The sequence below is a fragment of the Quercus suber genome, unplaced genomic scaffold, assembly GCF_002906115.3.
Source record: "Quercus suber isolate HL8 unplaced genomic scaffold, Cork oak 2.0 scaffold_261, whole genome shotgun sequence".
NCBI lineage: Eukaryota > Viridiplantae > Streptophyta > Magnoliopsida > Fagales > Fagaceae > Quercus > Quercus suber.
The window spans coordinates 40,542-52,706 of NW_027069717.1; the positions used below are offsets into that span (position 1 = coordinate 40,542).

The 12,165-nt window shown below is 34.8% G+C and overlaps 2 protein-coding genes across 3 annotated transcripts; one reads left to right on the forward strand and one right to left on the reverse strand.

Annotated features, from left to right (window-relative positions):
• The first annotated feature begins 1,327 nt into the window (after positions 1-1,327).
• On the forward strand, positions 1,328-3,275 carry LOC111995865 (uncharacterized). 2 transcript variants are annotated; one of them, XR_010632055.1, is made up of 4 exons: positions 1,328-1,656; positions 2,358-2,468; positions 2,962-3,129; positions 3,240-3,275. XR_010632055.1 is itself a non-coding variant. In XM_024027812.2 (3 exons), exons 1-3 carry the CDS (start codon positions 1,411-1,413, stop codon positions 3,040-3,042), a joined length of 438 nt encoding a protein of 145 aa, XP_023883580.1. In that variant the 5' UTR covers positions 1,328-1,410; the 3' UTR covers positions 3,043-3,275. The 2 variants fall into 2 exon arrangements, 1 of the variants encoding a protein (XP_023883580.1); XM_024027812.2 differs by having other exon boundaries at positions 2,962-3,275.
• Positions 3,276-10,143: 6,868 nt separating this feature from the next.
• LOC111995844 (NAC domain containing protein 52) lies at positions 10,144-11,997 on the reverse strand. Its single transcript, XM_024027792.2, has 2 exons — positions 11,534-11,997; positions 10,144-10,987 (listed from the first exon to the last, which is right to left on the reverse strand). Exons 1-2 carry the CDS (start codon positions 11,960-11,962, stop codon positions 10,373-10,375), a joined length of 1,044 nt encoding a protein of 347 aa, XP_023883560.2. The 5' UTR covers positions 11,963-11,997; the 3' UTR covers positions 10,144-10,372.
• Positions 11,998-12,165: the final 168 nt, after the last annotated feature.

Below are 12,165 nucleotides of genomic sequence, written 5' to 3' on the forward strand. Positions count from 1 at the left end.
TGTTTGAATGAAAGAAAAAAAAAAGTATCACTTTCAATCTTCTTCAACTTTTTAGTGGCGAATTTCCTCTTTCATAAAACATCCAAGATTACATTTTTACTTAAATAAATAAATACTATTATAATCAATCAATGAAATAAAATTTTAGTCATAATTTCTTGGATTTATAGCTTATATTCTCTAACTATTTAAATAGTGTGAAAGGGGATGTGAGGTTTGAATTTTGAACTATAAACACAAAACATAAAAATTAAAAAAAGATGTCATCAACACTAGATTATTACTTGGAAACCATCACCAATGCATTTTTTTTAAAATAATCACCATTTCATTTATTATTAAATTTACTTGCTTCGTTACAAGTTTCAATGTCATGTGATTAAATTTAATTAAAAAATTTAAAATAAAAGGGCACTTAAATTTTGTCCTAATGGATAAATAAAAGATGAAAAAAAATATATTTTTCCTCCCATATTTTGTTAACCAAAATGCAAAAACACACCTTAGGATTTGGAACCAATGACAAGAATCAACTAGCAAGTCTTTTTAATGTAGTCATCTCATATTTTCATCCATAAAAGCTAACATCAATTACTTGAAACCACATGAGATGTTTTTGCAACTAACTTAGGGGTGTTCAAACAAAACCATGAACTAACTCACCTACCCAACCCATCTAATCCAACTCGAGAATCGGCCAACCCGACGTCGGTGGCAGTTAGCAATGGGTCTCCGCCCCCAAAACTTGAAAACAGTGGGTCAGTTGGCAAGTCTGAGGTTGAGAAACCGATTTTCAACCAAACCGACTGTCTACAAACCAGAAAGTCGTTGTTCACCACTGATAATAGTGGTTCGTCAATGTTTTCTATTCTATTTATTGAGATTTGACTTGATTTCGAAGAGATCAAGTGAGATATCATCGAGATTCGGCATGATCTCTTCGAGATATGCCGAAATTCAGCCAAATCTGGTGTCTTTTGGCAAAATCTGGCATAATTTCTCACAATCCGAAAACCGATTAAGGACCGATCGATATTCGATGAAAATCTAACCACCCAAACCAACTCCTTTCATCGGTTGGTGGCAAGTCCAAGTATAAGAAACCTAAAGTAATTAGGTCGATTTTAAGTCTGGCACAAACCCAACTCAAATCGACTCGTGGACAATCCTAAACTAACCTAAGGCTAATTTTTCTTCTTAGAAAAAAAACCTAAGGCTAAATTTTGGGTTTTTAAATTTTTAAGAAAAACCTGAATTTAATTAAAGATTTAAAAAACGCGCGTACACACCGCGCGTAAACTTGTACTAAAATTCAAAGACTGTTATAAAAAGTAAACCCAAACTTCAAACGTTAACAACAAACTCTGTCCGAAACCCTTAGAAGCTAAAACCCTCGGCGCGAAACGATCGATGTCAAACCCACGCGCCGCCGCTGGCGACGGTGACGGAGAATCCAAGGACAACACGATCACCAAGGCTGCAGGGATCTTGGTATTCTCAGGCATCGCACTGAGCATTCTCAAAGCAATGATCCCTCTCAAAAAACCCAGAATTACTGAAACTCAATCAGCTAACGAGTCACCACTCAGTGAGTCAACTCAGCTGATTCAAGTTCAACCACCACGGCCTCTCCCTCCCCATGAACCCTTTGTCGAGGTCTGTATCAGTATGAACTTATTTGCCTTTTTCTTTTAAATTTTGGAGAGATTTATCACTTTACTTATTGATTATTTTAGCATTTTAGAGAGGCTCATTGTTTGAACTTCTGATTTTGTTTGATATTTTGGGGGGGACCCAATACTTGCATGTGTGTTTTGAGAGATTTATTGTTTTTTCTTCTGTTTTGTTTGGTATTTATTTTATTGAGACACATTGAGATTACTTGTATTGTTGATTTGTTTTGTGAATTTGGAGAGAATTCTAGTTTGAATTATTTTATTGCTTTTGTGTGTTTGAGAGAGACCCATTACTTATTATTTTGAAATTTTATGGGGTACTTTTGAATTTTATCGGTTGCAATAGTTATTCTTTGTTATTTCAGGGGAACCTATTGATTGTATTTTCATTTTTTTGATAGTTTGTAGACAACCTTAACTTGCTGTTTAGAATTTGTTTCTAACATTGTAGATCATCATTGCTTTTATGTTTTATCTGCATTTTTTGTATTTTTTTTTTTTACTTAGTTTGAGATTTGGAAGAGACCCTATAACTTTATAATTCATTCTTCTTCTTCTTTTTTTCTTCTTTTTTTTCCCTTTTTTATTACTCTTATTTTTTGGTGTTTTGAAAAGACTAATTTCATTCATTTTGTTGAAGAAATCATTGTAACTTTGATTTGTTTTATGGTGCTGTTGTAGAAACCCATTACCTACATGGACCACAACTTGCCAGAAGTCCCTGAATTGTCACACAAAACAATAGAGATTGCTAAAGGAGATACCCTTTGGGATCTCTCTAGAAAGTTTGGGGTATATTTTATCCTCTCTTGATTTACTTTCATAGTACACACTTGTTTGTTTATGGTTTTCAGATAAAATTTTCTGGGAAAAATTAGGAACACTATTGACTGTGCATTTACAAAAGCTATGCCTTGAGAAAAATTTATGAAAAACAACTGATATCTGAATCTTCTAATGTTTATGAAAAGTTTTCTCTAACTGACCCAAGTTCCCATTTTCCTGAATTACTAAAACAACATAAACATGGGGTTTTAAATTAGATTTTGCTTACTTGTCTCAGAATTAAAATGAGAATAGTGTTTTGGTTACGATGGACAATCAATTAGCAATCCTAAGAATCTTGTTTTGCACCCATGGTTTGTCATTTTTCTCTGGAAACACCGATCAAAAAGGAAACAAAGTTTCCCCAAATAATGTTTATAACTAAATGAGCAGATATATAATTAATTATTATTATTTGTTACTGTCTGACTTTGAATTGATTTTTCTTCAACACTGATAGGTTTCTGTCAATGCAATAAAAGAGGCAAATGGGCTTAAAGGGGATACCATCTATGCAGGCAAGAAACTTATCATTCCATGATGTGATCTCGTGTTCTCTATATCAAGGATTTTTCGTGTCTGATAAGCAAGATTTGGTGCTGCAATTGTTTATCTTGAAAACTAAAAAGTAATGACCTCCCCATTTGACATGGGATTTTGTGTTGTACTTTATATCTCAGATGATCTTTTTTTCTAAATTATAAATAAACAACATCTACCTTGTAATTTTGATGCCAGATGCTTAAAAAGAGAAATGAAGATGGTTCTTGCCAAGCCTTTGACTCTACAGAGCTGCCTATAGCGACCCTGTAATTTGAATTATCATTTAAATGTTTTCTTTGTTTATGTATCCTTCTATGGGTCATTGAGACTCATACAGGTTTGTAGAATAGGCCTAGTTTCTGAGTATTATTTAGCAGTCTTTTTTGGAACTCTGATGCATTTCAGTATTGACTCTTCTGCTTCCATCTATTTACCTTTGCCTTGTTACGAGAGCCTTACAGTCATCCTCTGCCTCTTGTGAGTATCTTGGCCTAGGATGCGTAAGTGATCTCAATTCTTTAATGCCAAAGAATGAGCAATTTGTGTGGTCTTATTTAGATCTTAAGAACAATTGTTGCCAAAATTATTTTACTTATCTTTTGGATAGTTAATCTTATATCTGAGCATAGTGACATGGCTATGCTTATAATCAAATGCATAAATAAACATTCACTGGCATGCTGAATTGCAAATTAGTATTTTCATTGAGGGAGTAAAACCATCTTAGTTAGACACAAGATTTGAGTGTATCATGGCATAATTGTATGCGGTTGTTTCTTTTTGATGACATACAAATTAGTTGCATATTCTCCCATGCTGACTGCATAATACTAGGTGTCAAGTCTTCCATGCTGTAGCACACAAATTAGCTGCATTTTCTCCCAAATATGCATCATATATTTATTTTACCATTTCAAGCTGTTTATAATACACTTGAGCATGCACAAACACAAGTATGTACCGATGTACAAACAAACAGGCATACACATACATTCAGTCATGCACAACTACTGGCAGAATAAGTAAACCAAAACGGAAACATAGCAAATTAGCAAAACTACTGGCATGATAATCTTTACAATACAGTGGCAATGAAGACTTCGCTTTATAATCTATGGAAGCTGGTGAAGAGGATGCAATTGAAAGACCTTAGAGAAAACCAATTCCTGCCTAAGTTCAATGATCCTCTTGATAATGAATTGATACTACTAAAGTAACTAAACAGTTCATGGACTTTTGAGAAACACAATGAAAGGATGCAGGATTATGATAAGGAGGCATGATCATCGTCAATTCATATGAGTAAGCATCATTCTGGATACAAGTCCATGATGTACCTTTGAAAGGGATGACAGCAAATATCACAAAATGGATTGGATCATCCATAAGTACACCTGAAGAAGTGAATATTCCGTAAGATTGAACAGGTTGGGGTCATTTCCTTCAGATGAGGGTGAAGATTGAGGTCACGAAACCACTGCAACAAGACAAGAAAATACTAATTAGGCAGGCTAATCTGGCATGAGTATAATTCATGAAAGGCTACCTACTTTTCCTACTTCTCTAGGGTGATTGGGCTGGAAGTTCTCCAGCAACCCAACTTTAGTCACCGTTCAACAAAAACATACATTATCAGCAGGAGCAAGGCAATAAAGACACTACAAAACTAGAGCTAAAGAGACAAAACAGGGCAGACTTCATGCAAAGTGAGGAGCTTTTCTCACTTTGCATGATTGGCAATTTGTAAGAACAGGATGGGGAATCGTACTTAAGGTGGTTGCAACTCAAGTTGCATTAGCAAGGGTACATAATTATGCTCTATCAGGATAGTTCTGGTCACTTTAATGAGAAAAGGATGCACCAACATGTGACACTAACAAGCAATGACGTAGTTTGTGCCTCTACTTAACCATCACTGAGTGAATCGGCAAGAATCTGCAGTTTATGGGGATATATAGCAGAATTGGTTGGAAGGGAAATGCAGATTTTCACCAGTAGAATTTCTCCACTGGTACTAAAGGTCGTTATATCCCTAGCAAATGAAGCCTCAAAGTCCTACATGCATCTCTCCCGGCCTCAAGCATGCTTGTGCTTTTACTACAGATCCGTCTTCTTGGTTTGTTTTCTGTTTCATGGGTTCTATATCTAAGTGTACTTTTCACTGGTTTAAAAATAATAATAATAAAGACCTTTTATTAAAACGTTAATGTTTGTTGCACATATTCGTATACACAGCCTTGGAAACACAATTTCAATTATAATTTTCAAATCGTGCTTCAGCACACACATTCTACACACATTCCATATACACCGGTGAGTAATAATCATCGCTCTTACTAAAAGACAAAAATAAGGCAAATCTACATACATAAAAAGTAGAAATCATTTACCCCTATTCATTACTCCAATAAATGTTTGATAATAGCTTGTGGGTAAGACTAGAAGCACCATATAAATGCGTCAATGTTTTGTAAAAATAAATTAGCTTATTCAACTAATCTCCATAGACTCCATTACAAATAAACCAAAGGCTCTCAATTAGACACAAAAAGTCAAATAAACCAAAGGCTCTCAATTAGACACAAAAAGTGAGTGCCTAGAGCACTCACAGCAGTGGTGTTATATTGGTATATTGCTATATTTTAGCTTCTCTCTCAACTTTCAGACTTCTCACGCCGCCGCCCCCCTGACCCACACCGCCACAAACTCCAGTCCGACCACGGCAACCCCCACCACCACCACCACATCTTCTCCCATCTCTCTCTTTCCTCTCTTCTTTGTCTCTATCTCTCCAGCAACCACCACATGAGAAAGAGGAGCTCAACCACCCACCACCACACACACTCCAACAATCACAAAAAAAAAAAAAAAAAAAAAATTAGCAACCTCTCCAACACCATACACACACCACCACCACCTTCAACACCCAAAACCCACAAATCCACCACTACTAAACCCATAAATCCACCATGAACCACCACCAACAACAACCAAAGCAACCCCAAAACCCATTAACCCACACCACCATCAACACAACCAAAACTAAAACCAACACCATCAACCCACTACCACCAATCACCAAACCCATCTCCAAAAAAAAAAAAAAAAAAAACCCACTGATGAGCAAACCCACCACCACCACCGATCTACAGGGACCTAGACCCATTCCACGGACCCAAACGCATGAACCAAACCACAGCACCTCTACGGACCCACCATGCTCAACCATCGCTGATCTACATGTATCCTCAAACTCACTGTTCATAGTTGGTAAATTTTTGGGTAGCAATTGTGGTGGTAGTGGAAGAGTTTGTGGTGGCAGTAGCGATAGCGGTTACGGGTGGTTGTGATTGTTGTTTATTGTAGTGGATGTATTATTTTATTGTAGTAGATATATTATTTTATTGTGATGTTTATATTATTTTATTGTGTTGAAAGCTAAAATAGATTCACTGCTGCAGCATGCTTTGTAAAGTGAGTAGGTAAAATAGATAAAGTAACTTTTTGTGGTGCCAAATAGCTAAATTTTTAGCTCCACTGTTGTGGATGTTCTTAGAGTCACCATGGGGGAAGTAAATTTTAATGCACACTCGCTCAAGCGTCTAAGCAAGTGCTAGCCTCACCTCTGACTCCTTAGTGCTAGCGTCTAAGCAAGTGCTAGCTAAATTTTTAGCTCCATTGCTGTGGATACTCTTAGAGTCACTATGGGGGAAGTAAATTTTAATGCACACTCACTCAAGCGTCTAAGCAAGTGCTAGCCTCACCTCTGACTCCTTAGATTTTTTTTTTTTTTTGGAGAAAGCTGACTCCTTAGACTTGTTTCCTTATTTAGTACTAAATGTGAACCGTTTATAAATTTTGCAGTATCCTTTTTGTAAACAACAAAAGATTCATAGGTAGATCTTGGATCTCAAATGTTGGCACAAGAGAAAGTTTTGGTTCATGATTATCCACAAGAACCCAAACCTGACGATTCCAAAGCTATCTCCTTAGTAGAGACTAAAAATTGAGACCACTTTCAATTTCATTCTTGGCTTATTTTTATTTTTATTGGTTGATTCCAAGTTCTAGTATTCTATGGTACTTCAATTTATTTGTGGTGCGTTTCTTATTGCTTTTGCAAACAAAACCAATTTTAGAGTAACAAAGCAAACGTGTAGTTTTATTCTTAAAAATAAAAGGATAAAAAAGTAATTTTAAGAATCTCAAACGGTCTTATTTTAACGGAGACTAATAGAAGGCCTGAATTAAAAAAGTTTGAAAATTAAAGAACTCATGTGGTGGCTCTACCTCCAAAGACCATTGGGCCTTTAGAGATTTGGGCCCCCAATATGTTCTAAATTGGGTGTAACCTACAATAGGAGGCCCCTAGATTGGTATTTTTAATGGTAGATCATGTTTAAGCCTGAACTACAGTTGAAACGTGACGATTTGGCTCGGCCGAGAAAGATCCCAAGCTGCCAACCCCTTTTTAGTTTTTTCAAGACCTAAGGACCCTTGCAAACCCCAAACATTGCTCTCACTTCTACTCTTGTGTCTCTCTCCCCTAAATTATGGTCCAAAAAACCCCCATTTCCCTCCCTTTAGTTTCGTTTTATAAGCTTGCCCTAGTGGGCGTGTCATGTTGAGAGAATATTCTGCATGTCCATGGGTCCCTCAATTCTTAGGATCTGAGTGGTTTCATAGGTCTAGGTTATTGTTTGCATGTGTCTAATCATGCATCAGGTAAGGGGCCCACTTCCTACTGTTGAGGTGATTTCTTGGTAACTTACACCTAACACCAAATTGTATGTTTGACACGCAAATTCTCCTAAGGCACTATCCTGAGATATAAGTTATTGTAAGAATCTCATTGAGGTGAAGTTCCTCTCCCTGAAATGTTTCCTTGTACTCTCGGCTGAGGTGGGCTTGCTTTGGGCCAGAGCGACCCTGAAAAAGGGGGCCCTAAATTGTCTCGGAGATGGGCTTGTCCCTCTTAACCTTCAAGGTAATGGGCCCACCCTTCTCGAACCACCCACGACTCAAATGGACAATTTTTTTTTTTTTTTTTTGTGAGAAAGAAATTGACAAAAGTAAAGTTAGAAACTTGAATTGAATTTTAGCCAAAGTTAAAATATGTAATTTGCATTTTAGCAATTATTTATCTACCTGTACAGTTACAAAAAATTCAATAATAAAAATTATAATTAGAATGAAGATTAATAAAAAAAACTTTTAAATTAAGAACAAAGTCCCTATGCCCTATGTTTGACTTAAGTATTAGAAAAGGAAAATGTTTGAAAAACATAAAATGACACAACTTTGTGCCACAACTCGCCACGTGGCGAGTTGTGATTGGTGAAGGTGTGTACCCACATGGCTCACACACTCCTTCACCAATCACAACTCACCACGTGGCGAGTTGTAGTATAAAATTGTGCAATATTTAGTGGTCCTAACACAACTCATTAGAAAAAGTTATAATCGGCAAAGTTTCTCTTACGCCACCATAAATCAATCACTAAATGCTTTGTTAATTTATTTGACAATGAGATTGATTAAGCTAATCCCAACACTCTTTGATTTTAAACCCCATAAAGAACAGTGAGACCAAATGCCAGATTCTCTTACATCAAGAGTCAAATCATTGAAAATTGAACATGATTATTTTTTTTAAAGTAAATATTCAGATTCTACGTAATTACTTACCATTTAGGACTATTTAGTTAGAGATTTTTAGTATCGTTGTTAAAGTATTGTGAAAAGATGTGTGAGTTAAAAAGTGTTATGAAAATATGTGTTTTAGTGTTTAAATACTGAAAACTGTTGTTTAAACAACTGTATCAAACACCCCCTTAGTCATTTATATCAGTATGTATGTGTATAATAGTAAAATGTGTAAAATTTACACAATTTTATTTAAAAGTGACTTACATCTGTCTGTGTATAATTGTATAAATTTACAAATTTGTTATAGTAACCATGCAAATTTACACTAATACAATTCATTTTATATTTAATTTCTTATTCTTTCGTTACGTATCTCGAGATGAAAAAAAATACTAAATAATTGTTATTGTGCGTGAAGAAAGAAATAATTTTTAAAAATCATGAAAATTGATATTTTAAGGAAATATAGCGTAAAATAGATAATCTAATGTAGAATGTTTTGAAAAATGAATATATAAAATAGAAAAAAGTAAGTTCTTATGCTAAAATAGATATAAATTTTTGAACAAATTGATGCGATTGCTCTTAGCTATTTCAATTGATAGATTATCATACGGTAGCTAAGTTTCAACGTGTAAGATAAAAATAGCAACTAAAAAATTGCATAGGATAAATCTTACAAAAAATACAAGGTACGATAAATGGACAAAAACAATAATTCAAGATAAAAATTAGTGACACTAAAATTCAATTACATGAAATATGAATTTAAAGCAAAAGAAGTATATCCATACGAACATAAGTATGAATAGATTTTTTTTGTTTTTGGAGAATGAACATAAGTATGAATAGATCATAGTGACAAAGAAGCAAGAAATTGATACTGAATTCATACGAACATAAGTATATATAGATTGATGATAGTGACAAACGAAGCAAGAAATTAATGATACCGAATTCAATGGACTCATATTACACCCTTTAGTTGGGGGTAATTATTGAGTACCCTCGGAGAATCATAAATGCTTCCCCCTCTCACATAATTGTGAATCCCACTAATTAAATTATTTATGGTAAGACCCATAATTCATGTGAGAGAGGGGAGTACACATTTATGGTACTCCCGGAATATTCAATAATTTTCCCTTTAGTTGAGAAATAAATAAAAGAGTTATGTTAACAAGTGTCCTTTGGATAATTGTTAATAAACCATATTAGGGAAGTTTTAACTTCACTTTTATGAGAAATATAAAAAGGTGTTAGAAAAAATTAATTGTTTTTATCATTTTTCAATAAAATGTTTCTAAAAATAATTACTAAACCAGTGCTCTTAACAAATTTGTTAACATTTTTCCAAATAGAAATATAGGTCAACATGCCATAAAACCTTCTGCACAAACTATTATCAATGAATCCAACTTACATACTGATTCTGTCAATTACAGCTTCAGGTTTAAACAAGTGAGACAGGAACACAGAACAATTTAGCATTCACAAAAAATAAACTAGAAATCTTTTGCAACAATAGAGCATATGCAGAGGAACAAGTCTTATTTTCTCATATACTTGAAAAACCAACTAATGTACACCATATACTTTGAAAAGCTATCAACCAAATGTACGTAATTAGTGTTGTAAAGAGGAACATCAGCCTTAAAAGTGGTAGCGGAGGTGTCATTCTAGATGCAGATAGTAGTCGTATCAGTATAGTATGTTTGGTAAGGCATTGACTGCATGAAGGTTGAGGATGATGTGTCCAATGCCCAATCGCAACCCACTGGGAATGATGTATCTTCTGATGGTTCTGATAGGAGAGCCTCCAATTCTTCCACAGTGAGGACGGCATTAGTGTCAACCTGATCAGTCTCAATCTCAGTCATGCCATCTTGTAGTTGCGCAGTTGTTTCGAAAGATTGCTCTATGTTTTGAATGCCCTCATTTTTTAGGCCGTCTTCTTTTTGCTCAAGTCTATCCCAGCCTAGGAGAGCCTCCAATTCTTCGACAGTGAGGACAACATGAGGGTCAAGCTCTGTCTCAATCTCAGTCATGCCATCTTGTAGTTGCTCAGTTGTTTCGAAAGATTGCTCATTTATGAAGCTGTCTTCTTTTTGCTCAAGTCTATCCTGTTGATGTCGTCCAAGCTGAGTCTCAGTCTCAATCATAGTATTAGTCACGCCATCTTTCTGTTGCTCAAATGACTTGACAAACTGCTCGATGTTTTGAGTGTCCTCATTCAAGTTCTTGTCTTCTTGTTGCTTGAGTCTTTCGATCCTACAAATGACATAATCCTCGTACTGCAAGGAAAAATATGTTAGATTATTGATCAAATCAATAAGGCTACAAAGGAAAATCAAAAACAATAAACTGAACACATTTTTATATAGCAATAACTAACAAACAATTTTTTTAAGACACTTGATAAAAATACAGATCATATATGTCAATCAATCAGTAAATACATGGTTGCTTCTAATAAATAACTTCAAATCCACAAGATTTCTTCGAATCCATGAAAAATTTCTAAAACCCACCATAATTATAAATAAATAAATAAAAACCTAAGGTGACTAGGAAAATTCTTAGAAAACCTCAATTCTAATTAACGGAATAATAACTCTAATCCTAAAAATCTAAAAATTACATGAAATTACCAAAACTAAGAAATTACATAAATTTACCAAAACTAAGAAATTACATAAATTTACCAATAGACCATAACCCCTCTAAAAAAAAATCAATAGACCATAAAATATCCTTCAAAGATAGAATCTTGAAATTAAAGATAGCAAGAATACAATAAAGAAACTTTCTTTTTTTTCAAAATGTTTTAAGATAGTTACCTCTTTATTGTATAAGCGCCCTTTGAGTTTATACTCATACATAACCCACCGACCAACGGATTTGGACCCTTTCTTGGTCACCAAGGTAAGACTTCTCACAGAACCAATTTGATCCTTCTTAGCTTGATCTCGATATATGGGCTTCTCGTTATTAGACTTCCATGTGCCATAGGTTGTGTTCCTTTGTATTCTCGAACCATTGCCAACCCTCTTCAATTTTGTGAAGAAGTAAAGACTACTCTCATCCGTGTTCTCAAAGTGTTTCTTCCAAGATTCTTCGTAGAGATCACACTCAATCAAAACATCTGCACTCAGGGGCTTGCCATAAACCTTGTTGTAGAGATAATGCTCAACTATCTCAACATAGGTTGGTCGAAACCTAATCCAAGGAAGATCACCATAGTCATCATCAAAATCCATCAGAGCCATTATGTTACTCTCAGTGTGAGAGTAAGAGATCGCCATGGTCTTGAAAACGAGCGTTTCGAAAAGCAAAGCAGAAGTAGTAACATATTAAATTTAAGTTAATATGTTTACTTTTATATGAGTTTATAGTCGGTTAATATGATTTCCTTGTAAAACTCGGTTAGTATGCTTTCCTAGTAAAACTCGGTTAACAATGTTTTCCTAGT

Excerpts from the sequence above, each read along its gene's own strand:
- LOC111995865 (XM_024027812.2), top strand. The coding sequence starts at position 1,411 with ATGTCAAACCCACGCGCCGCCGCTGGCGACGGTGACGGAGAATCCAAG. Across the intron at positions 1,657-2,357 it reads CCCATGAACCCTTTGTCGAG|AAACCCATTACCTACATGGA; the intron begins GTCTGTATCAGT and ends GTGCTGTTGTAG. Across the intron at positions 2,469-2,961 it reads ATCTCTCTAGAAAGTTTGGG|GTTTCTGTCAATGCAATAAA; the intron begins GTATATTTTATC and ends CAACACTGATAG.
- LOC111995844 (XM_024027792.2), bottom strand. The coding sequence starts at position 11,962 with ATGGCTCTGATGGATTTTGATGATGACTATGGTGATCTTCCTTGGATT. Across the intron at positions 10,988-11,533 it reads GGCGCTTATACAATAAAGAG|TACGAGGATTATGTCATTTG; the intron begins GTAACTATCTTA and ends TTTTCCTTGCAG.